Raw genomic sequence first — 24,459 nt, forward strand, 5'->3', positions numbered from 1 at the left:
GGAAGAGGTCAAAGGTTAGAGGTCAGTTGTTTTTAAGGGTTCTATTGGGAGTGGGCCAGAGTGAAAGCTGTATCAGGAAAGCCCAAAGTCAGATGGACCCTTCGCCCTCTCCTATTCCTAGGGACTTTTCATAGATCTGAAACTGAAAGGATAGGTTAGCTGTAATATGAAGGAAATTCCTACATACAATGGCTAGGTTTTGGGGGTTGAGGCAAGGTTGGCATTGAACACAACAGAGGGGAAGAGAGGAAGAGAGGATTGAGAGAAGGAGGAATAGATGATGAAGAGCTTAAATAAAGATAAGGGTCAGCGGGGTTAGGAATGCCATTGGAAACCACATCCCCTAGAATGAACAAGCTACTATATAGAAGCAGACTAGGATAGAGAGGGATAAGGTGTGATGATGGAAGGCTTAGGGTGGGATGGAGATAGAGAAAGACGGGCATTTTCAGTTCTACTTCATATAGAATCACCAGACCATTGCAGAAAGAAACAAAGAAAGAGGGACAGAGACAGAAGCTGCCCTACCTTGGCCCTGCTATGAGGCAGTGGTGGAAAAAGTACCAATGTGTCATACTTGAGTGAAAGTAGATACCTTAATAGAAAATGACTCAAGTGAAAGTCACCCAGTAAAATACTACTTGAGTAAAAGAGTCTAAAATAATTTGGTTTGAAATGTATTATGTATCAAAAGTACATGTAATTGCTAAAATACTTATTTTTTACTTTTATATTATATAATATAAAAGTCAAAGTATAAATCATTTCAAATTCCTTATACACTGCTCAAAAAAATAAAGGGAACACTTAAACAACACAATGTAACTCCAAGTCAATGACACTTCTGTGAAATCAAACTGTCCACTTAGGAAGCAACACTGATTGACAATACATTTCACATGCTGTTGTGCAAATGGCATAGACAAAAGGTGGAAATTATAGGCAATTGGCAAGACACCCCCAAAAAAGGAGTGATTCTGCAGGTGGTGACCACAGACCACTTCTCAGTTCCTATGCTTCCTGGCTGATGTTTTGGTCACTTGAATGCTGGCGGTGCTCTCACTCTAGTGGTAGCATGAGACGGAGTCTACAACCCACACAAGTGGCTCAGGTAGTGCAGTTCATCCAGGATGGCACATCAATGCGAGCTGTGGCAAAAAGGTTTGCTCTATCTGTCAGCGTAGTGTCCAGAGCATGGAGGCGCTACCAGGAGACAGGCCAGTACATCAGGAGACGTGGAGGAGGCCGTAAGAGGGCAACAACCCAGCAGCAGGACCGCTACCTCCGCCTTTGTGCAAGGAGGTGCACTGCCAGAGCCCTACAAAATGACCTCCAGCAGGCCACAAATGTGCATGTGTCAGCATATGGTCTCACAAGGGGTCTGAGGATCTCATCTCGGTACCTATTGGCAGTCAGGCTACCTCTGGCGAGCACATGGAGGGCTGTGCGGCCCCACAAAGAAATGCCACCCCACACCATGACTGACCCATCGCCAAACCGGTCATGCTGGAGGATGTTGCAGGCAGCAGAACGTTCTCCATGGCGTCTCCAGACTCTGTCACGTCTGTCACATGTGCTCAGTGTGAACCTGCTTTCATCTGTGAAGAGCACAGGGCGCCAGTGGCGAATTTGCCAATCTTGGTGTTCTCTGGCAAATGCCAAACGTCCTGCACGGTGTTGGGCTGTAAGCACAACCCCCACCTGTGGACGTCGGGCCCTCATACCACCCTCATGGAGTCTGTTTCTGACCGTTTGAGCAGACACATGCACATTTGTGGCCTGCTGGAGGTCATTTTGCACAGCTCTGGCAGTGCTCCTCCTTGCACAAAGGCGGAGGTAGCGGTCCTGCTGCTGGGTTGTTGCCCTCCTACGGCCTCCTCCACGTCTCCTGATGTACTGGCCTGTCTCCTGGTAGCGCCTCCATGCTCTGGACACTACGCTGACAGATAGAGCAACCCTTTTTGCCACAGCTCGCATTGATGTGCCATCATGGATGAACTGCACTATCTGAGCCACTTGTGTGGGTTGTAGACTCCGTCTCATGCTACCACTAGAGTGAGAGCACCGCCAGCATTCAAACGTGACCAAAACATCAGCCAGGAAGCATAGGAACTGAGAAGTGGTCTGTGGTCACCACCTGCAGAATCACTCCTTTTTTGGGGGTGTCTTGCTAATTGCCTATAATTTCCACCTTTTGTCTATTCCATTTGCACAACAGCATGTGAAATTTATTGTCAATCAGTGTTGCTTCCTAAGTGGACAGTTTGATTTCACAGAAGTGTGATTGACTTGGAGTTACATTGTGTTGTTTAAGTGTTCCCTTTATTTTTTTGAGCAGTGTATTAAGCAAACCAGGCATCACAATTTTTTTATTAAAAAAATAATAATTTTACGGATTGCTAGTGGCACACTCATAATTTACAAACGAAGCATTTGTGTTTAGTGAGTCTGCCAGATCAGCGGCAGTAGGGATAAAAAATCAGCCAGATTTTGAATGCGGCAGTAGGGATGTTCTCCTAATAAGTGTGAATCAGACCATTTTCCAGTCCTGCTAAGCATTCAAAATGTAATGACTACTTTTTGGGTGTCGGAAAATGTATGGAGTAAAAAGTACATTATTTTCTTAAGAATGTAGTGAAGTAAAAGTAAAAAATTCAAAAATAGAAAAAGTAAAAAGTACAGATACCCCAAAAACGACTTAATAAGTACTTTACACCACTGCTGTGAGGAGAAAGTGAGAGACAGAAATAGAAGCTGCCCTACCTTGGCCCTGCTGTGAGGAGAGAGACAGAGATAGAAGCTGCCCTACCTTGGCCCTGTTGTGAGGAGAGAGACAGAGATAGAAGCTGCCCTACCTTGGCCTTGCTGTGAGGAGAGAGTGATAGACAGAGATAGAAGCTGCCCTAACTTGGCCCTGCTGTGAGGAGAGAGTGAGAGAAGCTGCCCTACCTTGGCCCTGCTGTGAGGAGAGAGTGAGAGAAGCTGCCCTACCTTGGCCCTGCTGTGAGGAGAGAGTAAGAGAAGCTGCTCTACCTTGGCCCTGCTGTGAGGAAAGAAGTGAGAGAAGCTGCCCTACCTTGGCCCTGCTGTGAGGAGAGAAGTGAGAGAAGCTGCTCTACCTTGGCCCTGCTGTGAGGAGAGAAGTGAGAGAAGCTGCTCTACCTTGGCCCTGCTGTGAGGAGAGAAGTGAGAGAAGCTGCCCTACCTTGGCCCTGCTGTGAGGAGAGAGTGAGAGAAGCTGCCCTACCTTGGCCTGCTGTGAGGAGAGAAGTGAGAGAAGCTGCCCTACCCTGGCCTGCTGTGAGGAGAGAAGTGAGAGAAGCTGCCCTACCTTGGCCCTGCTGTGAGGAGAGAAGTGAGAGAAGCTGCCCTACCTTGGCCCTGCTGTGAGGAGAGAAGTGAGAGAAGCTGCCCTACCTTGGCCCTGCTGTGAGGAGGGAAGTGAGAGAAGCTGCCCTACCTTGGCCCTGCTGTGAGCAGAGAGTGAGAGAAGCTGCCCTACCTTGGCCCTGCTGTGAGGAGAGAAGTGCTGCTGGACGAAGAGTGCTCCAAGGGCCATGCCGAAGTGTTTGTTGGCCTGGGTGAAACACAGCCTCCCCAGCTCCAGCTGACGCTCCGTACCGTCAATCTCCCGGGAAAACTCATGGATGGTGCTCCGGAACGCCGTGGACAGGTGTTCACTGAGAGCTGCTACAATCCGCCACAGCATGTAGTTATGGAGAACCCTGGCAAGAGAGATCGAGAGAGGAGGGGGGAACGATGACTTTTAGTTTTTAACAAGACTTTATTGTATAATTAAGAAGTGCCCCTTCAAAGATTCACTGTGGAAACTCCCAGAAAAAGATTAATGCAAAAAATATAGGAGAAGGGTGAAGACAGAAAAGGTGGGCAAAGAGAGAGGGGGAGTACAGCAAAGGAGATACAAGCAGGTTAGAGGAGAGAGACAGAGTATGGGTGGGGGGAAGAGAAGAGTGATGGATAGAAAATGAAAATAGAAATGAGGGCATAAAGGAAGGGACCAAAATTGAGTAGAAGTAAAAAATATATTTCATTCATGTATTCAAACATTATTTTCCCTTCGCAGTAATGTAAAGTTGTGCTTAATGTGTTGAGGGGTCCCACAGAGTGAACATATCTATTCTGCCCTCAGGACAAGTGGCCCTGTCTCCTACTGCGAGACTCCGTTCCACCTTGTTTTCTGTTTTGATGCGCTGCATATTAAATGAAAGCAGTCCAAGTGTCTCGCCAACAAAGCACTTCTGAAGTGAAATGAATTGAGAAGAGAGAGAGAGTGCAAGAGAAAGAGAGGAAGATGATGACAATGTCTGTTCTTTTATACCTCTAATATCAGTACAGATCAATGTGTTGTAGGTGTTGCAGCTTCGCTTGGTTTCGTGTTTGAGTTTGTTTACTCTGTTGAATAAAACACCTGTTTTATTCATTTGTTGTAGATGACTTTGTGTGTGTGTGTGTTGTGTGTGTAGCTTTTGGAGACCTGGGAGATTAGACAGAAATGAAAAGGCTTTAGTTAAATGTATTCTAATGATAAAACAATAGCACTGAATCATCATGGGATGGGAATAAAAAAACAGTAGAAGTCTGGATTGTAATGGAGCTCATTGTTAAAGATAAAATTCATTGTCCCTCAAGAATACTTGCAGACATTACCCTCTGTAATAATGGTCCTACAGCTCCTACCCACAGTCTAAACACACACACACACACACACACTCTTCCCCTTGAGACGAGCGTGAGTGATAGTGACAGCTGGATGAGCAGAGAGGAAGGTGGGAATAAGAGGGAGAGGAGGAGAGATTGTAAAGAGACACTGGTGTTGTCATTACTGTTTCAGCCTCATTGGACACCAGCTCATCTGGTTAATGGGATTGGTTGCAGTTGTCTGGGTCTTGTCAATAGAACCCAGCAACATGGGTATTACACACACTACCAGAGGGAGGGTGGGGGAGAAAGAGGGAGGGAGGGTGGGTGGGTGGGTGGGGGAGAAGTAGGATGGGGGAGAAGGAGGGAGGGTGGGTGGGTGGGGGAGAAGGAGGGAGGGTGGGTGGGTGGGTGGGGGAGAAGGAGGGAGGGTGGGTGGGTGGGTGGGGGAGAAGGAGGGAGGGTGGGTAGGTGGGTGGGTGGGAGGGAGAAGGGAGGGTGGGTGGGGGAGTAGGAGGGAAAGTGGGTGGGGGAGAAGGAGTGAAAGTGGGTGGGGGGAGAAGGAGTGAAAGTGGGTGGGGGGAGAGGGTCGGGGGGGGCTGGGAGGGATGAAGGGGGGAAAGAGATGGGACGGCACAGGGTTTGCAAACAACTAGAGAAATGAATTGAGGGTGACAGAAAGATGAGACCCACACAAAGGAGGTCTTGTAAAAAGTGTGTGTAGTTTTTCTTCTCCCTCTGACTACGACACACAGGGGCCAGAGCTCCACATAAATCTGGACTGTCTGAATGACAGGAGGGGAACACAGGAGGGGAACACGAGGGGCACGGCACACGTACTGTTCTGGAACACAGTAGATGTGTGTTTTGTTTCTTTCTCTGTCTGACACCATTTTGCCTCTCAGCAGGTAGAGAAGCTCAGTGAGTGCCCACTGCAAGAACAGACTGACTGACACCCTTTTGCCTAAAAGCAGGTACAGAAAGTGCCCACTGTGAGAACAGACTTTGAGTGAGTGTATATTTTACTTATTTATTTTACCATTATTTAACTAGGCAAGTCAGTTAAGAACAAATTCTTATTTACAATCACAGCCTACCAAAAGGCAAAAGGCTTCCTGCTGGGACAGGGGTTTAAAAATAATAATACAAAATATTTATACACTACCGTTCAAAAGATTGGGGTCATTTAGAAATGTTCTTGTTTTTGAAAGAAAAGCACATTTTTGGGCCATTAAAATAACATCAAATTGATCAGAAATTGTAGACATTGTTAATGTTGTGAATGACTATTATAGCTGGAAACGGCTGATTTTTTTCAAATGGAATATCTACATAGGCGTACAGAGGCCCATTATCAGCAACCATCACTCCTGTGTTCCAATGGCACTAATCCAAGTTAATCATTTTAAATTGGCTAATTGATCATTACAAAACCCTTTTGCAATTATGTTAGCACAGCTGAAAACTTGCCTTCTTTATAATAGTTGAGTATCTGGAGCATCAGCATTTGTGGGTTCGATTACAGGCTCAAAATGGCCAGAAACAAAAAACTTTCTTCTGAAACTCATCAGTCTATTCTTGTTCTGAGAAATGAAGGCACCAGTCTCAATGTCAATAGTGAACAGTGAAGAGGCCACTCCGGGATGCTGGCATTCTAGGCAGAGGTCCTCTGTCCAGTGTCTGCATTCTTTTGCCAATCTTAATCTTTTCTTTTTATTGGCCAGTCTGAGATATGGCTTTTTCTTTGTAACTCTGCCTAGAAGGCAAGCATCCCGGAGTCGCCTCTTCACTGTTGATGTTGAGACTGGTGTATTGCGGGTACTATTTAATGAAAAATGTGCTTTTCTTTTCAAAAACAAGGACATTTCTAAGTGACCCCAAACTTTTGAACTGTAGTATGTATATATATGTGTATATGTATATGTATATATATATATATGACATAACACAGCTTGTTCCAGTCGCAAGCTGCAGCGAACTGAAAAGACGAGCGATGTGTGTGCTGGCTGAACGGGTGTTGTATGTGGAGGATGAGGGCTGAGCGTAAATATCTCAGATAGGGGGGAGTGAGGCCTAAGAGGGTTTTTTAAATAAGCATTAACCAGGGGTCTTGCGACAGGTATACAGAGATTACCAGTTTACAGAGGAGTATAGAGTGCAGTGATGTGTCCTATAAGGAGTATTGGTGGCAAATCTGATGGCCGAATGTTAAAGAACATCTAGCCGCCCGAGAGCACCCTTACCTGCCAATCTATAAATTACGTCTCCATAATCTAGCATGGGTAGGATTCTGACTTTATACATGTGTGTGTCTGCCCGCCCACTCTCTCCAGGCAGTTTGTGGTGGTGTGTTAGTGGCAGTAATCCATGGGGAGGCCCCACCCCAGCGTGTTTAGAGTCCAGATGAAGGCCTGTTTCTGGGCTGCATTATTGACCTCCCAGCGCCTCAGCTCTGCTGCTCCATAAAGCAGGCAGACATCTGGCTGGCCTTTGTCAAACCCCTCTGTCACTGCCTCACCCCCTGCTGGGCCCAAATGGGACTGTGTGTGTGTCCCTCCGTCTGTGTGTGTGTGTTTATATCGATGGGATTGCTCTCGTGTGTGTGTGTGTGTGTGTGTGTGTGTGTGTGTGTGTGTGTGGGTGTGTGTGTGTGTGTGTGTGTGAGACCCCATACTGAGAAGCACAGGGGCATTTCTCGTCAGTTATGCAAATGAACAAGTGGTGCACAGTGGGTGGCAGTAGGAACAGGAGTCCGCCACACCCAGTGGTGTGTGTGTGTGAGGGAGGGAGAGAGGAAACAGCGACCCTAACCTTTGATTAAACACAGATAATGGACTCAGCAGGAGTGATTCAGAGAAACAGAGAGAAATAGGAAAAAAAGAGAACAGAGGAAAGAGAGAGAGAGAACAGCAACAAGGATAAAGAGAGGTATGAAAGATACATGAGATAGAAGCAGCAAGAGAGACCGTAGGAAAGATGACGAGGGGAGAGAGATGGAGCAACGGAGGGAAAAACAGAGTGGAGGAGCGAGACCGGAAAAAGAGAGAGAGAGGACAGATTGGAAAAGAACAGACAGTAAAAAGAGGGAAGCAGGAGAAAACAGAGAGAGGAGGGAACATGAAAAGAGGAGTTTATTACTGTAATCACCAAGAGGGAGAGAGATGGTGAAAGTAAGAAGAGAAGTAGAGAAAAGAAAGGAAAAACAACAAAAGAAAAGTCACAGAAAATCTTCTGAGCCTCCAGGGGATTGGCTGTAATGCTGGTTGTCACCATGGCGATGATAATAAGGGTGATTATAGCAAAGAGCATTATGATAAGGTCATTATTACATTATCTGATATTAGATAACATGACATTTTATGAGAGCACTCACCCCATTGTGTGTCTCTTTTCTCATTTCAAAGAACATCTCACTCAAGAACTGATATATCAGAAAGAAGGAGAAAAGGAGATAAGAGAGCTGGAGGGTGAGCTGGAGGGTGAGCTGGAGGGTGAGCTGGAGGGTGAGCTGGAGGGAGAGCTGGAGGGTGAGCTGGAGGGAGAGCTGGAGGGTGAGCTGGAGGGTGAGCTGGAGGGAGAGCTGGAGGGTGAGCTGGAGGGTGAGCTGGAGGGTGAGCTGGAGGGGGAGCTGGAGGGGGAGCTGGAGGGGGAGCTGGAGGGGGAGCTGGAGGGTGAGCTGGAGGGAGAGCTGGAGGGTGAGCTGGAGGGAGAGCTGGAGGGAGAGCTGGAGGGAGAGCTGGAGGGTGAGCTGGAGGGAGAGCTGGAGGGAGAGCTGGAGGGTGAGCTGGAGGGTGAGCTGGAGGGTGAGCTGGAGGGAGAGCTGGAGGGAGAGCTGGAGGGAGAGCTGGAGGGAGAGCTGGAGGGAGAGCTGGAGGGAGAGAGAGAGGGAAGGGGTATGAAGGATGAGGGAGGGAGGGAGGGTGGAAGTTGAGGTGTAGAGTATTGAAAAAGAAGAGAAAAAAGCTAAACAGACAGACATCAATTGAAATGAATTGTAATTATATGAACTGAGAGCCAGTCAGCTACAGACTGGCAGACAGACAGGTGTGAACTGTAGAGTTTAACACCAGTCAGTATTGGAGAGCTGTCAGAAACAGGCACCCTGACTCCCACTAGCCTCCACAGCCACCTCTGAAGTCTGTCAACAGCACAACACTGTGTGTCGAGGTGGGGGGTCCAGATCGATACTAATCATCCACTGTAGAGCTGGAAGTTTACCCACCAGTGATACACCGGCCCCCCCACCCACACACACACACACACTCAAAAACAAATGGATACACAATATAACACTTCAACATGACACAACGTATAGAAACAGCCCTAGTAAAGGCCAAACAAATGAATTCAGCAACTCTTACAAAAATCCTTACACATACTAAACTCAAGCATCTGGATTTTTCATTCAACTCTCTAACCTTTACATTATTCCTCTGTCTCTCATCCACCCTTCTCCTCCTCCCTCCTCCTTCCTCTCATCCACCCTCCTCCTCCTCTCGCCTCCCATCCACCCTCCTCCTCCCTCCTCTCATCCACCCTTCTCCTTCTCCTCCTCCTCCCTCTACCACCCACCCACCCTCTCTCCCCCTCCCACCCTCCCTTTCTCACCTTTTGGAGGTGGTCTTGATGATCTCGGAGACTTTCTCCATGTAGTCAGTAGCCAACACCACGATCTCTTCATCCTCAGAGAAGTTATCATGGAAGATTCTGTCCAACAAACGTTTCCAATGCAGCTGGAAAGGAGAGGGCAGTAAGAGGAGAGGAGAGGAAGAGGGGAGAGGAGTGGAGGGATAGGAGAGTAGAGGTTTTAGGTTTTAACAAGTGTGAGAGAAAATTTTGTTTGTGCTTTTCTAATAACCAATTCAATTGTGTTCATGCAAGTGACAGATTGATTGTGTCTGCGAGGAATCCTCACTATCAGTATAAGCAATTTGGCAGTACATTGCTTTGAGGACCAAAAAGGGTGTCTCAGTTTCAAGGTCTCAGCTTGGAAATAAGAAGCATTGTGAGGTGTTGGTTGGCTACATGCAGGAACCAAACGTTAATGATGAATTAATTATGAATAATGAATCATGTAAATCATGCAAATATAATTTGTCTGTGTAAGCAGTATAGAAGAGAACTAACGGGACTGCCCCGGCGGATCTCCCGACCGACGTGTACTACTTGGTTTCATTAAGTTTGTTGGAACCTCTCCAGCTTGCTGATAAAAAATTATTGTATTCAATTTAACTAGGCAAGTCAGTTAAGAATAAATTCTTATTTACAATGACGGCCTTCCAAAAGGCAAAAGGCCTCCTGCGGGGATGGGGGCTGGGATTACATTTTTTTAATATAGAACAAAACACACATCACAACAAGAGAAACACCACAACACTACATAAAGAGAGACCTAAGACAACAACATAGCATGGCAGCAACACATGACAATGCACCATGGTAGCAACACAACATGACAACAACATGGTACAGTAGCAACACAACATGGCAGCACAAAACATGGTACAAACATTATTGGGGACAGACAACTACACAAAGGGCAAGAAGGTAGACAACAATACATCACGCAAATTGGCAAAAACTTTCAGTAAGAGTGCCCATGATTGAGTCTTTGAATAAAGAGATGGAGATGGTAAATTTAATATTGACTTTGAGTCCCTGGTGGGAATTTCCACAAAACAAGATAAGAAAACAGAATTGTTGTCACCCTGCTCTGATGAAAGGAAGGGGGATTCCAAAAAAACTTTATTGTACCAGTAAGGAAAGTGCAAATGCTGCCTCCAAAATATCAAAGATATATAGAGGATAACAAGAAGGTAAAGCCATAAAAAAAAACTGCTCATAACTTAGGTCATCCACAACACAAAGTTCCTCTTTAACTACTGAGCATACAGCATCCCTGTAATCCCAAATGGTCTCATAATGTACCACTACTATTAACAGGCAATAGTGGGATAGCAGAAAAGAGAGAGTGAAAGAGGGAGAGGGATAAATCAGAATGAACATAATTGACATCCCCCTATTTGACCATGTCTGTCTGTCTGAATGTGTTTTGATGTAGGATCTTAATTTAAACCATTTTGCTACAGCAGGAAAATAATCTCTCTCACTCTCCATTTGCACCTTTTTAGTAATCTCTTTCGCATTTCTTTCATTCATTCATTCATTCATTCTTTCTTTCTTTTTCTCTCATGTTTCTTTCTCTCGTTTTATCAGTGATGCTAGTGAAGCTCACTTCATTCATCTCTCTCTCTGTCCATGTCCATTCCCCCATTCACTCCCCTCCCTTCTCCAATCAGAAGTGATGGAGCAGCTCTGAATTCTCCATCAGTTTCCTGCTGCTGTCCAAGTCACCTTACGGTTCTCCCCTCCTGTCTTCCCCCCTCTCCTCGTATTTCTCTACACCCCCCCAGTCCCTCTTTCCCCCAGATGCATTCCATATGCCCCCCCATCAGTTCTCCTCTTCCCACCCTCCGTCCTCCTTCTGTAGTCCCCCGTCGACCCCTATTTATCCCGTCCTCTCCCTTCCTCTACCCTCTTTCTCCTTCCTTCCGTAGCCCCCCGTTGGTCTCCTTCTATCCCCGGAAGGCGGACAGCTTCGCTGAGCCACGGAGGCGTGAGTATGAGAGGTTCACGGGGCGTAGAATGGCCCCCCGCCTTACACACACACTTCACACACTTCAAAATGCTCTGCTGGAGATCAGCTCTTAATCCATCACACTTCTGCCGACACACACACAACACAGATATAAAGATGTGTGTGTGTGTGTGTGGTACTCACACTAGGAGCGATGCGCTGTAGTTGTCTCAGGGTGATGCGGTTGTACATAGTGTTGATGTCCTTTCTCTGTTCATCATACTCAGACACAGTAATCTGAAACAGAGGGGAATAAACATTAAAACTGAACACACACACACACACGCACGCACACACACACACACACACACAAACACATATAGACATGCACACACACAAACACACACCAAACACACACACACACACTTACGTTGGCTAGGAGTGTTTCCAGCTGTAGGATCTCTTTGGACTTCTGAGTGGCATTGTGAGCCCCCAGCATGCTTAGCAGACGCTCCATCAGGGCCTTGTAAGCCGCCAGGATCTGTCCATGACATCATCATTAATGGTCAATGGACAGCAGTGTGACATGTGGCAGAGCAGACAGGATAACAAAGGGAACAGAGATGACAGGAACAAACAGGTGGATGGATGGAGAAGAAAGGAATTGGTCGATAAGTGAACAGATGAGCAGATGGAGAGATGGAGTGGTGGATAGAAAGAGGGAGGGAGTAATCCTTTACCTTCACACTGTCCTCATCCTGCCCCAGGTACAGAGTCCTCTCAGGCAGTGTGAGCCCCTCCTGATCAATCTACAAATACACACATACGATCACAGTCAGGAGAACACACATGGACATGTGTAATCAACACAGACATGTAAGTAAACAGATGGTATATCAGTCAGATCTGCCTGAACAGGCAGTTAACCCACAGTTCCTAGGTCGTCATTGAAAATAAGAATTTGTTCTTAACTGACTTGCGTAGTTAAATAAAGGTAAAATAAAAAAATGTCAAATAAAGATGATAAACAGTAAGGTGTTCACACACGCAGAGAGACACTCTGACAGAGACACTCTTACCCTGATAGCGTTGCGTGAGGAGTTCTTATCGTCCACGTTGACAGTCAGAGAGAAGAAGACCGCAGTGCTGTACACCCCCTGGGTCCTATAGAGCAGCTCGTTAAAGTCTGGTCTGGCTGGGGCAGTACTGCTCTCCCACCCCGCACCACCAGAGGGCACTCCAACCAGGTCCCACCCGCCACAGCTGTCAATCACCTCCGTCATGGGACCCGACCCCAGCTTGTCAATCTCCTGGATGTTCACACAGGAGCGGTAGAACTCTTTCACCTTGCGTTCAGCCGAGTCCACGGTGTGCCGGTGCACGGGCTCCAGCAGGAGGCGTCGTAGCTTCTCCTCGTTGTGCTCTCCGATGGCGGTGATGATGCCGTAGCTCAGCTTGTCCTCTGGGATGCCATGGCGCTGTAGCCAGCCGCCGCAGGCAAAGCTGTAGAAATCCTGGCAGGGCTGGATGGTGGGGTCGATGTTGGCCTGGATGAAGCGTGCGGCGCGGACTAACGAGCGTTTCTTCTGGCAGTCCTGTCTGCAGTGCCCCTCTTGCTGGAAGTCCAGGGAGATGTATTTGAGTGCCAGCATGCTGCCCAGGATGACACACATCCCCACAGCAAACACCAGAGCAGAGAGCAGGCAGATCTCCCTGCGACTCCAACGAGGAAGTCTCTGTCCGCTGTTGATGCCACTCAGGTCCCGACTCCGATCACTGGCCCCGCCCCCTTTGCCTCGGCCACGCCCAATATTTCGGTCTAGGCTCCCGCCCAAGTGCAGGCTCATGCCGTTGCTAAGGGTGCCGCTACTATATCGACCACCATACTTGACCTCCTGGAACTCATCGTAGTGGGCTGTGAGGGAGTATGTCTTCTCCATGGCAATGAGAGTTGATTAGAGTTACGTTGTTGAAAAAAAAGAGACTGATAGAGGGAGTGGTGGAAGGTGGTAGAGAGAAGAGTCTTTCAGATGGCCATGTCCCTCCAGGCCTGATATGGGCGAGGGCACCCACTAGAGGGCTAAAGAGGTAACGCAGCCCAAATGCCCTGGGCTCTCCTGAACACACTTCCTCTTGTATGTCTCCTCTGCTACCCTTACCTTTACAGAGTTAGGGAACACTGAGGCTCTCTCTCTCTGTTTCTCTGTCAGTGTATCTCTGGGTCTTGGTCTCTTTTTCCCTTTTGCCCTGTCTTCCTCTCTTCCTTTTCCCCCAGTGGAGCCTCAGCCTGTCTGTCAATAGAAAAGGAGGAGAGGAAGAGGAAGGGAGGGAGGGGATGAGACAGAAGATGGAATCCATGATTACAGCACTGAGATAAGACAAAGGGTTCTGTCTCTTTTGAGATGCTCCTCTTTCAGTCTGTCGTTCTTTCATAAAGTTCTTTGGATTGATTGCTGACACCCATCCATCAGGGAGATGATTTCGCTCTGTGACTCATGACTTTGGATGGATCGATAGGGAGTAGGGGAGGAGAAAGGGAGGGAGAGGTAGGAAGATGGAGAGAGAGAGGATGGGGGAGTGTGCAGAGGGAGGGGAGAGGGGTAGATAAAGATGCAGAAAAAGGGGGAGATGGAAGAAAGAGGGATGGAAATGGTATGGAAGAGTTATTTAGACAGGCAGGAATAGACATTCTGCAGGACTGGTTGTGAGGAAACACATATACCAGCCAGGTCACCCGTGATACAAGTCAGTATTCGACGTCCATCCATGTCTGAGGACATCAGGAGATGATGTGGAAGCTGGTCACTAGGGGTAACAATGAATGCTGTTACCTTCAAGTAGGTTTCAGATTTGCTAGGGCGATGGGGATGGTGGATAGACATAAGCATCTGCCTCTGATTCCAAAGGTTGCAAGTTTGAATTTATAGTTAGAATTTAAAGTGGTTTTTGATATTTTTGTTTTAAGTCTATCCCAAACCTTAACCATTCCGAGTTAATGCCAAACATTAATAATGATGAGTTAATATCCTAAACTCAACCTTAAACACTTTGAATGCTGACGTTTGGAACAACCTCAAAATTTGACATTTGTGGAACATGGATGAACGTCCAATTCTGACGTGAGACTGTGAGAGCACACACACACACACACACACACACAGACACACAGACACACAGACACACAGACAGACAGACAGACAGACAGACAGACAGACAGACAGACAGACAGACAGACAGAGCAGGTGATAAATTCACAAGCATGACACTTAGCAATAGAAGAAAAGGCTGTTAAAGACATCAGAGGCAAAGTTTTAAACTCTCAGAGGAGATATTGAGTATCAATTCACAAAGATCGCTATCCCAGCTTTCAGAAGTTCGATCAGTCTGAGACTGGCTTTTCACTATAGTGGAGTGAGACAACACACACACAGACACTCTCTTTCTTTGTTTTGCCTCAGGAAAGTGAGCGGAGAGATCAAAGATTTGGAAAGAGGGCAGCCAGGGTGCGTGTTGAGGCCAGGGTGCGTGTTTTTATTTGTATTTTTTTTATTTCACCTTTATTTAACCAGGTAGGCTAGTTGAGAACAAGTTCTCATTTACAACTGTGACCTGGCCAAGATAAAGCAAAGCATTGCTTAGCACAAAAAGGGCTTCACAGGCAAGGATATTGCTGCCTGTAAGATTGCATCTAAATCAACCATTTATCGGATTGTCAAGAACTTCAAGGAGAGCAGTTCAATTGTTGTGAAGAAGGCTTCAGGGCGCCCAAGAAAGTCCAGCAAGTGCCAGGACCGTCTCCTAAAGTTGATTCGGCTGCGGGATCGGGGCACCACCAGTACAGAGCTTGCTCAGGAATGGCAGCAGGCAGGTGTGAGTGCATCTGCATTCACAGTGAGGCGAACACTTTTGGAGGATAGCCTGGTGTCAAGAATGGCAGCAAAGAAGCCACTTCTCTCCAGGAAAAACATCAGGGACAGACTGATATTCTGCAAAAGGTACAGGGATTGGACTGCTGAGGACTGAGGTAAAGTCATTTTCTCTGATGAATCCCCTTTCCGATTGTATGGGGCATCCGGAAAAAAGTTTGTCCGGAGAAGACAAGGTGAGCGCTACCATCAGTCCTGTGTCATGCCAACAGTAAAGCATCCTGAGACCATTCATGTGTGGGGTTTCTTCTCAGCCAAAAGAGTGGGCTCACTCACATTTTTGCATAAGAACACAGTCATGAAAAAAGAATGGTACCAACACATTCTCCGAGAGCAACTTCTCCCAACCATCCAGGAACAGTTTGGTGACGAACAATGCCTTTTCCAGCATGATGGAGCACCTTGCTATAAGGCAAAAGTGATAACTAAGTGGCTCGGGGAACAAAACATCGATATTTTGGGTCCATGGCCAGGAAACTCCCCAGACCTTAATCCCATTGAGAACAATCATCAAGAGGCAGGTGGACAAACAAAAACCCACAAATTCTGACAAAGTCCAAGCATTGATTATGCAAGAATGGGCTGCCATCAGTCAGGATGTGGCCCAGAAGTTAGTTGACAGCATGCCAGGGCGGATTGCAGAGATCAAATCAAAGTTTATTTGTCACGTGCGCCGAATACAACAGGTGTAGACCTTACAGTAAAATGCTTACTTACAGGCTCTAACCAATAGTGCGAAAAAAAAGGTGTGTGTGTGTGTGTGTGTGTGTGTGGGTGTGTGTGTGTGGGTAAGTAAAGAAATAAAACAACAGTAAAAGGACATTTGAAAATAACAGTAGCAAGGCTATATACAGACACCGGTTAGTCAGGCTTATTGAGGTAGTATGTACATGTAGGTATGGTTATTAAGGTGACTATGCATATATGATGAACAGAGAGTAGCAGTAGCGTAAAAAGAGGGGTTGGCGGGTGGTGGGACACAATGCAGATAGCCCGGTTAGCCAATGTGCGGGAGCACTGGTTGGTCGGGCCAATTGAGGTAGTATGTACATGAATGTATAAATAAAGTGACTATGCATATATGACAAACAGAGAGTAGTGCAGAGAAAAAGAGGGGTTGGGTGGGGCACACAATGCAAATAGTCCGGGTAACAATTTGGTTACCTGTTCAGGAGTCTTATGGCTTGGGAGTAAAAACTGTTGAGAAGCCTTTTTGTCCTAGACTTGGCACTCCGGTACCGCTTGCCATGCGGTAGTAGAGAGAACAATCTATGACTGGGGTATTTTACATTTTTTAGGACCTTCCTCTGACAACGCCTGGTGTAGAGGTCCTGGATGGCAGGCAGCTTTGCCCTGGTGATGTACTGGGCCGTATGCACTACCCTCTGAAGTGCCTTGCGGTCTGAGGCCGAGCAATTGCCGTACCAGGCAGTGATGCAACCGGTCAGGATGCTCTCAGGCCTACTACTGTTATGTCATCAGCAAACTTAATGATGGTGTTGGAGTTATGCCTGGCCATGCAGTTGTGGGTGAACAGGGAGTACAGGAGGGGACTGAGCACTCACCCCTGGGGAGCTCCAGTGTTGAGGATAAGCGTGGCAGATGTGTTGCTACCTACCCTCACCACCTGGGGCGGCTCGTCAGGAAGTCCAGGATCCAGTTGCAGAGGGAGGTGTTTAGTCCCAGGTTCCTTAGATTAGTGATGAACTTTGAGGGTACTATGGTGTTGAACGCTGAGCTGTAGTCAATGAATAGCATTCTCACATAGGTGTTCCTTTTGTCCAGGCGGGAAAGGGCAGTGTGGAGTGCAATAGAGATTGCATCATCTGTGGATCTGTTTGGGCGGTATGCAAATTGGAGTGGGTCTAGGGTTTCTGGGATAATGGTGTTGATGTAAGCCATTACCAGGCTTCCAAAGAACTTCATGGCTACGGACTTGAGTGCTATGGGTCTGTAGTAATTTAGGCAGGTTGCCTTTGTGTTCTTGGGCAAAGGGACTATGGTGGTCTGCTTGAAACATGTTGGTATTAGACTCAATCAGGGACATGTTGAAAATGTCAGTGAAGACACCTGCCAGTTGGTCAGCACATGCCCGGAGCACACGTCCTGGTAATCTGTCTGGCCCCACAGCCTTGTGTATGTTGACCTGTTTAAAGGTCTTACTCACATCGGCTAAGGAGAGCGTGATCACACAGTCATCCTGAATATCTGATGCTCTCATGCATGCCTCAGTGTTTTTTGCCTCGAAGCGACCATAGAAGTGATTTAGCTCCTCTGGTAGGCTCGTGTCACTGGGCAGCTCGCGGCTGTGCTTCCCTTTGTAGTCTGTAATAGTTTGCAAGCCCCGCCACATCCGACGAGCGTCGGAGCCGGTGTAGTATGATTCAATCTTAGCCCTGTATTGACACTTTGCCTGTTTGATGGTTCGTCGCAGGGCATAGCAGGATTTCTTGTACGTTTCTGGGTTAGAGTCCCACACCTTGAAAGCGGCAGCTCTACCCTTTAGCTCAGTGCGAATGTTGCCTGTAATCCATGGCTTCTGGTTGTGGTATGTACGTACAGTCACTGTGGGGACGACGTCCTCGATGCACTTATTAATAAAGCCAGTGACTGATGTGATGTATTCCTCAATGTCATCGGAAGAATCCCGGAACATGTTCCAGTCTGTGATAGCAAAAAAGTCCTGTAGTTTAACATCCGGTTCATCTGACCCCTTTTTTATAGGCTGAGTCACTGGTGCTTCCTGCTTTAATTTTTGCTTGTAAGCAGGAATCAGGAGGATAGAGTTGTGGTCTGATTTACCAAATGGAGGGCGAGGGAGAGCTTGTGCACGTCTCTGTGTGTGGAGTACAGGTGATCTATAATTTTTTGCCCTTTGGTTGCACATTTAACATGTTGATAGAGATTTGGTAGAACTGATTTAAGTTTCCCTGCAATAAAGTCTCCGGCCACTAGGAGCGCCACCTCTGGGTGAGTGGTTTCCTGTTAGCTTATTTCCTTATACAGCTGACTGACTGCGGTCTTAGTGCCAGCATCTGTTTGTGGTGGTAAATCAAAAGCCATGAAAAGTATAGCTGAGAACTCTCTAGACAAGTAGTGTGGCCTGCAATTTATCACAATATACTCTACTTCAGGCGAGCAAAATCTCGAAACTTCCTTAGATTTCGTGCACCAGCTGTTGTTTACAAATATGCACAGACCGTCCCCCCTCGTCTTACCGGAGTGTGCTGTTCTATCCTGCCGGTGCAGGGGTATATCCCGCTAGCTGAATATCCATGTCGTCATTCAGCCACGATTCTGTGAAACATAGGATATTACAGTTTTTGATGTCCTGTTGGTAGGATATTCGTGATCGTACCTCGTCTAATTTATTGTCCAATGATTGCACATTGGCGAGTAATATTGGCGGTAACGGCAGCTTTCCCAGTCGCCTTCGCCTGGTCCTGACCAGGCATCCGGCTCTTCGTCCTCTGTGCCTGCATCGCTTCCTCTTGCGAATAACTGGGATGTCGACCCTGCTGGGTATTTGGAGAAAATCATGTGAGTCTTGCTTGTTGTTAAAAAATCTTTGTCTAATCCGAGGTGAGTGATCGCTGTCCTGATATCCAGAAGCTCTTTTCTGCCGTAAGATACGGTTGCAGAAACATTATGTACAAAATAAGAAAAAAAAACACATAATAGCACAATTGATTGGGCACCTGTAAAACTGCTGCCATTTCTTCTGGCGCCATTTTAGAGGTCTTGAAAAAGAAGGGCCAACACCCTTCTTTGCATCAACTTCATGTAATTGTTAATAAAAACCTTTGACACTTATGAAATGCTTGTAATTATACTTCAGTATTCCATAGTAACATCTGACAAAAATATCTAAAGACACTGAAGCAGCAAACTTTGTGGAAATTAATATTTGTGTCATTCTCAAAACGTTTGGCCACGACTGTACAGTGTGTGCAAATGAGGTAGGATAAGGGGGGTGAGGCAATAAATAGGCCATAGTGGAGAAATTATTACAGTATGGCAAATTAATCACTGGGATGATAGATGTGCAGAAGATGAGTGTGCAAGTAGCGGTACTGGGGTGCAAAGGAGAAAAATAAATAAAATAATTAACAATATGGTGATGAGGTAGTTGGATGGGCTATTAACAGATTGGCTATGTACAGCTGCAGTGATCTGTGAGCTGCTCTGACAGCTGGTGCTTAAAGCTAGTGAGGGAGATATGAGTCTCCAGCTTCAGTGATTTTTGCAGTTCGTTCCAGTCATTGGCAGCAGAGAACTGGAAGGAAAGGTGGCCGAAGGAGGAATTGGCTTTGGGGGTGACCAGTGAAATATACCTGCTGGAGCTCGTGCTACAGATTGGTCCTGCTAGGGTGACCAGTGAGCTGAGATAAGGCGGGGCTTTACCAAGCAATGACTTATAGATGACCTGGAGCCAGTGGGTTTGGTGACGGATATGAAGCGAGGGCCAGCAAACGAGAGCATACAGATTCTCTTTTTCCTACCATGTTATTGACTTGTTTATTGTTTACTCCATGTGTAACTCTGTGTTGTTGTCTGTTCACACTGCTATGCTTTATCTTGGCCAGGTCGCAGTTGCAAATGAGAACTTGTTCTCAACTAGCCTACCTGGTTAAATAAAGGTGAAATAAAAAATAAAGAAAATATAAATATGGAGCTTTTGTGACAAAACGGATGGCACTGTGATAGACTGCATCCAATTTGCTGAGTAGAGTGTTGGAGGCTATTTTATAAATGACATCGCCGAAGTCAAGGATCGGTAAGATAGTCAGTTTTACTAGGGTATGTTTGGCAGCATGAGTGAAGGATGCTTTGCTGCGAAATAGGAAGCCGATTCTAGATTTAGTTTTGGATTGGAAATGCTTAATGTGAGTCTGGAAGGAGAGTTTACAGTCTAACCCGACACCTAGGTATTTGTAGTTGTCCACATATTCTAAGTCAGAACCGTCCAGAGTAGTGATGCTGGACGGGTGGATAGGTGTGGGCAGCGATCGTTTGAAGACCATGCATTTAGTTTTACTTGCATTTAAGAGCAGTTGGAGGCCACAGAAGGAGTGTTGTATGGCATTGAAGCTCGCCTGGAGGTTTTTTTTAACACAGTGTCCAAAGAACAGCCAGAAGTATACAGAATGGTGTTGTCTGCGTAGAGGTGGATCAGAGAATCACCAGCAGCAAGAGCGACATCATTGATGTATACAGAGAAAAGAGTCGGCCCAACGATTGAACCCTGTGGCACCCCCATAGAGACTGCCAGAGGTCCGGACAACAGGCCCTCCGATATGACACACTGAACTCTATCAGAGAAGTAGTTGGTGAACCAGGCGAGGCAGTCATTTGAGAAGCCAAGGATGTTGACTCTGCCGATAAGAATGTGGTGGTTGACAGAGTCGAAAGCCTTGGCCAGGTCGATGAATACAGCTGCACAGTATTGTCTCTTATCGATGGCGGTTATGATGTCATTTAGGACCTTGAGCGTGGCTGAGGTACACCCATGGCCAGCTCGGAAACCAGATTGCATTGCGGAGAAGATACGGTGGGATTTGAAATGGTCGGTGATCTGTTTGTTAACTTGGCTTTCGAAGACTAGAAAGGCAGGGTAGGATAGATATAGGAGGCCAGGGTGCGTGTTGAGGCCAGGTTGCGTGTTGAGGCCAGGGTGCGTGTTGAGGCCAGGGTGCGTGTTGAGGCCAGGGTGCGTGTTGAGGCCAGGGTGCGTGTTGAGGCCAGGGTGCGTGTTGAGGCCAGGGTGCGTGTTGAGGCCAGGGTGCGTGTTGAGGCCAGGTTGCGTGTTGAGGCCAGGGTGCGTGTTGAGGCCAGGGTGCGTGTTGAGGCCAGGGTGCGTGCTGAGGCCAGGGTGCGTGCTGAGGCCAGGGTGCGTGCTGAGGCCAGGGTGCGTGCTGAGGCCAGGGTGCGTGCTGAGGCCAGGGTGCGTGCTGAGGCCAGGGTGCGTGCTGAGGCCAGGGTGCGTGCTGAGGCCAGGGTGCGTGCTGAGGCCAGGGTGCGTGCTGAGGCCAGGGTGCGTGTTGAGGCCAGGGTGCGTGCTGAGGCCAGGTTGCGTGCTGAGGCCAGGGTGCGTGTTGAGGCCAGGGTGCGTGTTGAGGCCAGGGTGCGTGTTGAGGCCAGGGTGCGTGTTGAGGCCAGGGTGCGTGTTGAGGCCAGGGTGCGTGTTGAGGCCAGGGTGCGTGTTGAGGCCAGGGTGCGTGCTGAGGCCAGGGTGCGTGTTGAGGCCAGGGTGCGTGTTGAGGCCAGGGTGCGTGTTGAGGCCAGGGTGCGTGTTGAGGCCAGGGTGCGTGAGCATCTTGCTCTGTGTTTGTTTGGCTGTTAGTTGTCTACCAACTGAACCCAGTGAGATGTGGGTCCCTTGAAGTTAGACTTGGCAGCCATCAGTAACTTGTGATTGTCTTACCTACAGTTAATTATTAAAGAGTTTATTTCTAAAATGATATATCCACACTTTTTCCACATTGTGTTTTTTCATCAGAAATTATTGCTTATGGGTACCTTCATGTGTGTGTAAATTATTATTGTTCTCAGATTTTTCATTCATAGATTTTAGATGTGTATGAAAATGTTTTTTTTGAGGGGGGGGGGCAAACTGTATATTTGATTGTTATATGTGGTGGTCTCACATATCTTATGAACACATTTACTGTAAGTCAGTCTGGATAAGAACATCTACTAAATGACAAATGTAAAATGCAAATGTTTTACATATAGATCTCATATTACTCAATTGAATTATAATTTTAAATTATAATTTTAAATATTGATAATACAAATGTATAATTTGTACATTTCTTATTGAAAGTGTAGTTATTTGTTACAAAAACCTAGCAGTACTACTTATTTATCTGAGTTTGAGGTGGATATATAGCTTTTTTTTAAAACAACATTATTTGTCTCAGCGTATGTGTGTGTGGAATCTGAATTTGAGCATGTCTGTATATAAATGAATCTAACTATAATTGTGGTTCACGTCATCTGGAACAGGAGAGGAGGAAGAGAGGAAGATGATGTTTGTGCGGAGGGAGAGACAGTAGGGACACAGACACAATCACATTGATGACCTGCCTCCCACTGATGAGATACCAGACTGCAAATCAACATTGCTATTCACACCTGCTCAACTTTAGCCAGTACAGGAACTATAGAGAGGGAGAGCAGAAGAGGAGGAGAGGAGGAGTAAGAGTGGTAGAGGCAGAGTTGTTTCTCAGTGTGTGAGGAGAGAACACACTGGGCACAGACGTCAGTTCAACATCTAGTTTTGATTTACATTTGATAGAGTTGTCAACTATCGTAAATACAATGTGAAATTAACCAAAAATGTCAGCATGTCATTGGATTAAAAACCTAAAGTCCTGACGTTGATGACTTTTTGCAAATCCAATGAGTTTTCTAAATAGATTCAACATCATAATATAGATTTTTGGGTTGAAATGATGTGGAAACAACTTTGACTCAACCCGTTTTTGAACAATGGGAAAGGGGGAAGAGAGGTAGTGAGGTAGAACATGTTTGATGCTCTTTTTGTGGAAGGGTAAAAGAGGAAGAGAAAAGGGTTGACTATAAAGGGGAGTGGGGGGGGAGGGGCCGGGATGAAAGATGAAATGAAGGGGGAGGAAAAGGGGGAATTGTGTTTCTTCACAAGATGCCATTATCTATCCTCTCCATCATCCATCACAAGTCACAACTCTCCCCCTCTGTCACACACACACACACACACACACACACACACACACACACACACACACACACACACACAAAAATGTATTATAAACACTGATATTCACTCTTGATGGACCATACATATACTCACCGAATGCTGTATCTCATATCAACATACACACATAGGCACAAATTGGTAGGATAGCCTCGTGCATGGAGAGGGACATACACACTAACATCCAATATATCCTGAAAACAATTACAGAATCATAACACACACACTAACGGAGTCTTCTTGCAGTGGACAGACATACAATTGTATTGCCCAAACTGTGTGGCTAATGGATTGGATCTGATTGGCATCACTATGAGAAGAGAAGCTGATGAATGGCTGTTTACCAGACATGATAGGTCTAATGTCTGAGAGTGATATTAATGCTGCTCTGTCCTGCACAGTCCATACACACATTCTCATACACATATTGCACGTGTGCACACACACAGCCTAAATGCATCATGAATACACTCAGGATGATGCATAGTACCCCACCAGTTGTCAAGCTCTTCTCATATATCACCTCTCAAACAGAGAACATAGATAGCACTTAGGACACAGTTCAGTTCAAACTACTCTAGGCACACACAGAGAGACACACACGCACACACACAAATAAAACAAACGTTGCACACAAGAAAAGCTCTTAAGCACACAGGCCCACTACACCCATCTTGTCCAGAGCATGTCCTGGGTCGCTAACCACCCTTCATAAATCCTAAATACGATCAATGGACGGAAGAGCACGACGCCAGAGGGGTCAGGTTAAGATCAATGCTATTGTGATCCAATTAATTTCACAATAGGTTATCGTATAGAATGGGGAGCAGGGGAGGAATCACGCGTCTCTGGCTTTCCCGCAGCCTGCCATGTACACGCATCCATCCGGGCTTGGAGACCCAGGACGGCGCCATACTGTAAATAGGTTTATTTCCCTCTAATCAAAGTGGTCACGGACCCTGACGGATCACATTCAGCAGTACTGGAGTTTCTGAGCAGGCTGGTTCCCACCAACTCTTATCACCGCCTGCCAGAGGCTGCGCACACAGCAGAGAGCCGTAGTGATGGTGTGTAGGGCTACAGACACGCTATAGTGTGAAATAGTTTTAGAGAACACTGTTGCATAAGGACCAAAAGTAACCTGAAACAGAAATATTTCTGACAAGAATTTACACTTTTCGTGTCTCTCTTACACACAGCCACTTGCACTATTGTGTGACATAAACACACACGCGCGTTCCCGAGGGATCGTTTAACCACTAGCTGGACCGCTGTTCACCCCAGACCCTCGAGGGCATCCCGGGTCTCTTCCTTTCTCACCTGTCATCAGCCACCAGGATGCTAATTCAATTAACCCGGCTTGGGTGACCACATCGAGGCCCTACACACTCAGTCAATTCGCTCGCCATGGCCACTCGATATCATCCGAGCCACTGAAATGGATACAAGGATAAGCGGCGGAGCTACGACAGTGAGAAAGAGGCAGATGAACGGAGATATCTCTGTTTTACTGAGTGTCACATTCAATTTGTAAACGAACCGACGAAAGTCTTATTTAA

General features: G+C 46.7%; 1 protein-coding gene across 2 annotated transcripts in view; it reads right to left on the reverse strand.

The window, feature by feature from the left end:
- The window catches only part of LOC129822331 (endothelin-converting enzyme-like 1), a 31,748-nt gene that overhangs the window by 5,700 nt on the left and 1,589 nt on the right, over positions 1-24,459 (reverse strand). For both annotated transcript variants that reach the window (XM_055880539.1, XM_055880540.1), the window contains exons 2-7: positions 12,316-13,527; positions 11,977-12,045; positions 11,667-11,777; positions 11,441-11,533; positions 9,268-9,392; positions 3,503-3,725 (exon numbers count right to left, since the gene is read on the reverse strand). In XM_055880539.1, the coding sequence (XP_055736514.1) occupies positions 3,503-3,725; positions 9,268-9,392; positions 11,441-11,533; positions 11,667-11,777; positions 11,977-12,045; positions 12,316-13,176 (1,482 nt within the window). In that variant the 5' untranslated portion in view covers positions 13,177-13,527. The remainder of the gene's footprint in view (positions 1-3,502; positions 3,726-9,267; positions 9,393-11,440; positions 11,534-11,666; positions 11,778-11,976; positions 12,046-12,315; positions 13,528-24,459) is intronic.

This window comes from Salvelinus fontinalis, chromosome 24 (genome assembly GCF_029448725.1).
Source record: "Salvelinus fontinalis isolate EN_2023a chromosome 24, ASM2944872v1, whole genome shotgun sequence".
Classification (NCBI taxonomy): Eukaryota; Metazoa; Chordata; class Actinopteri; order Salmoniformes; family Salmonidae; genus Salvelinus; species Salvelinus fontinalis.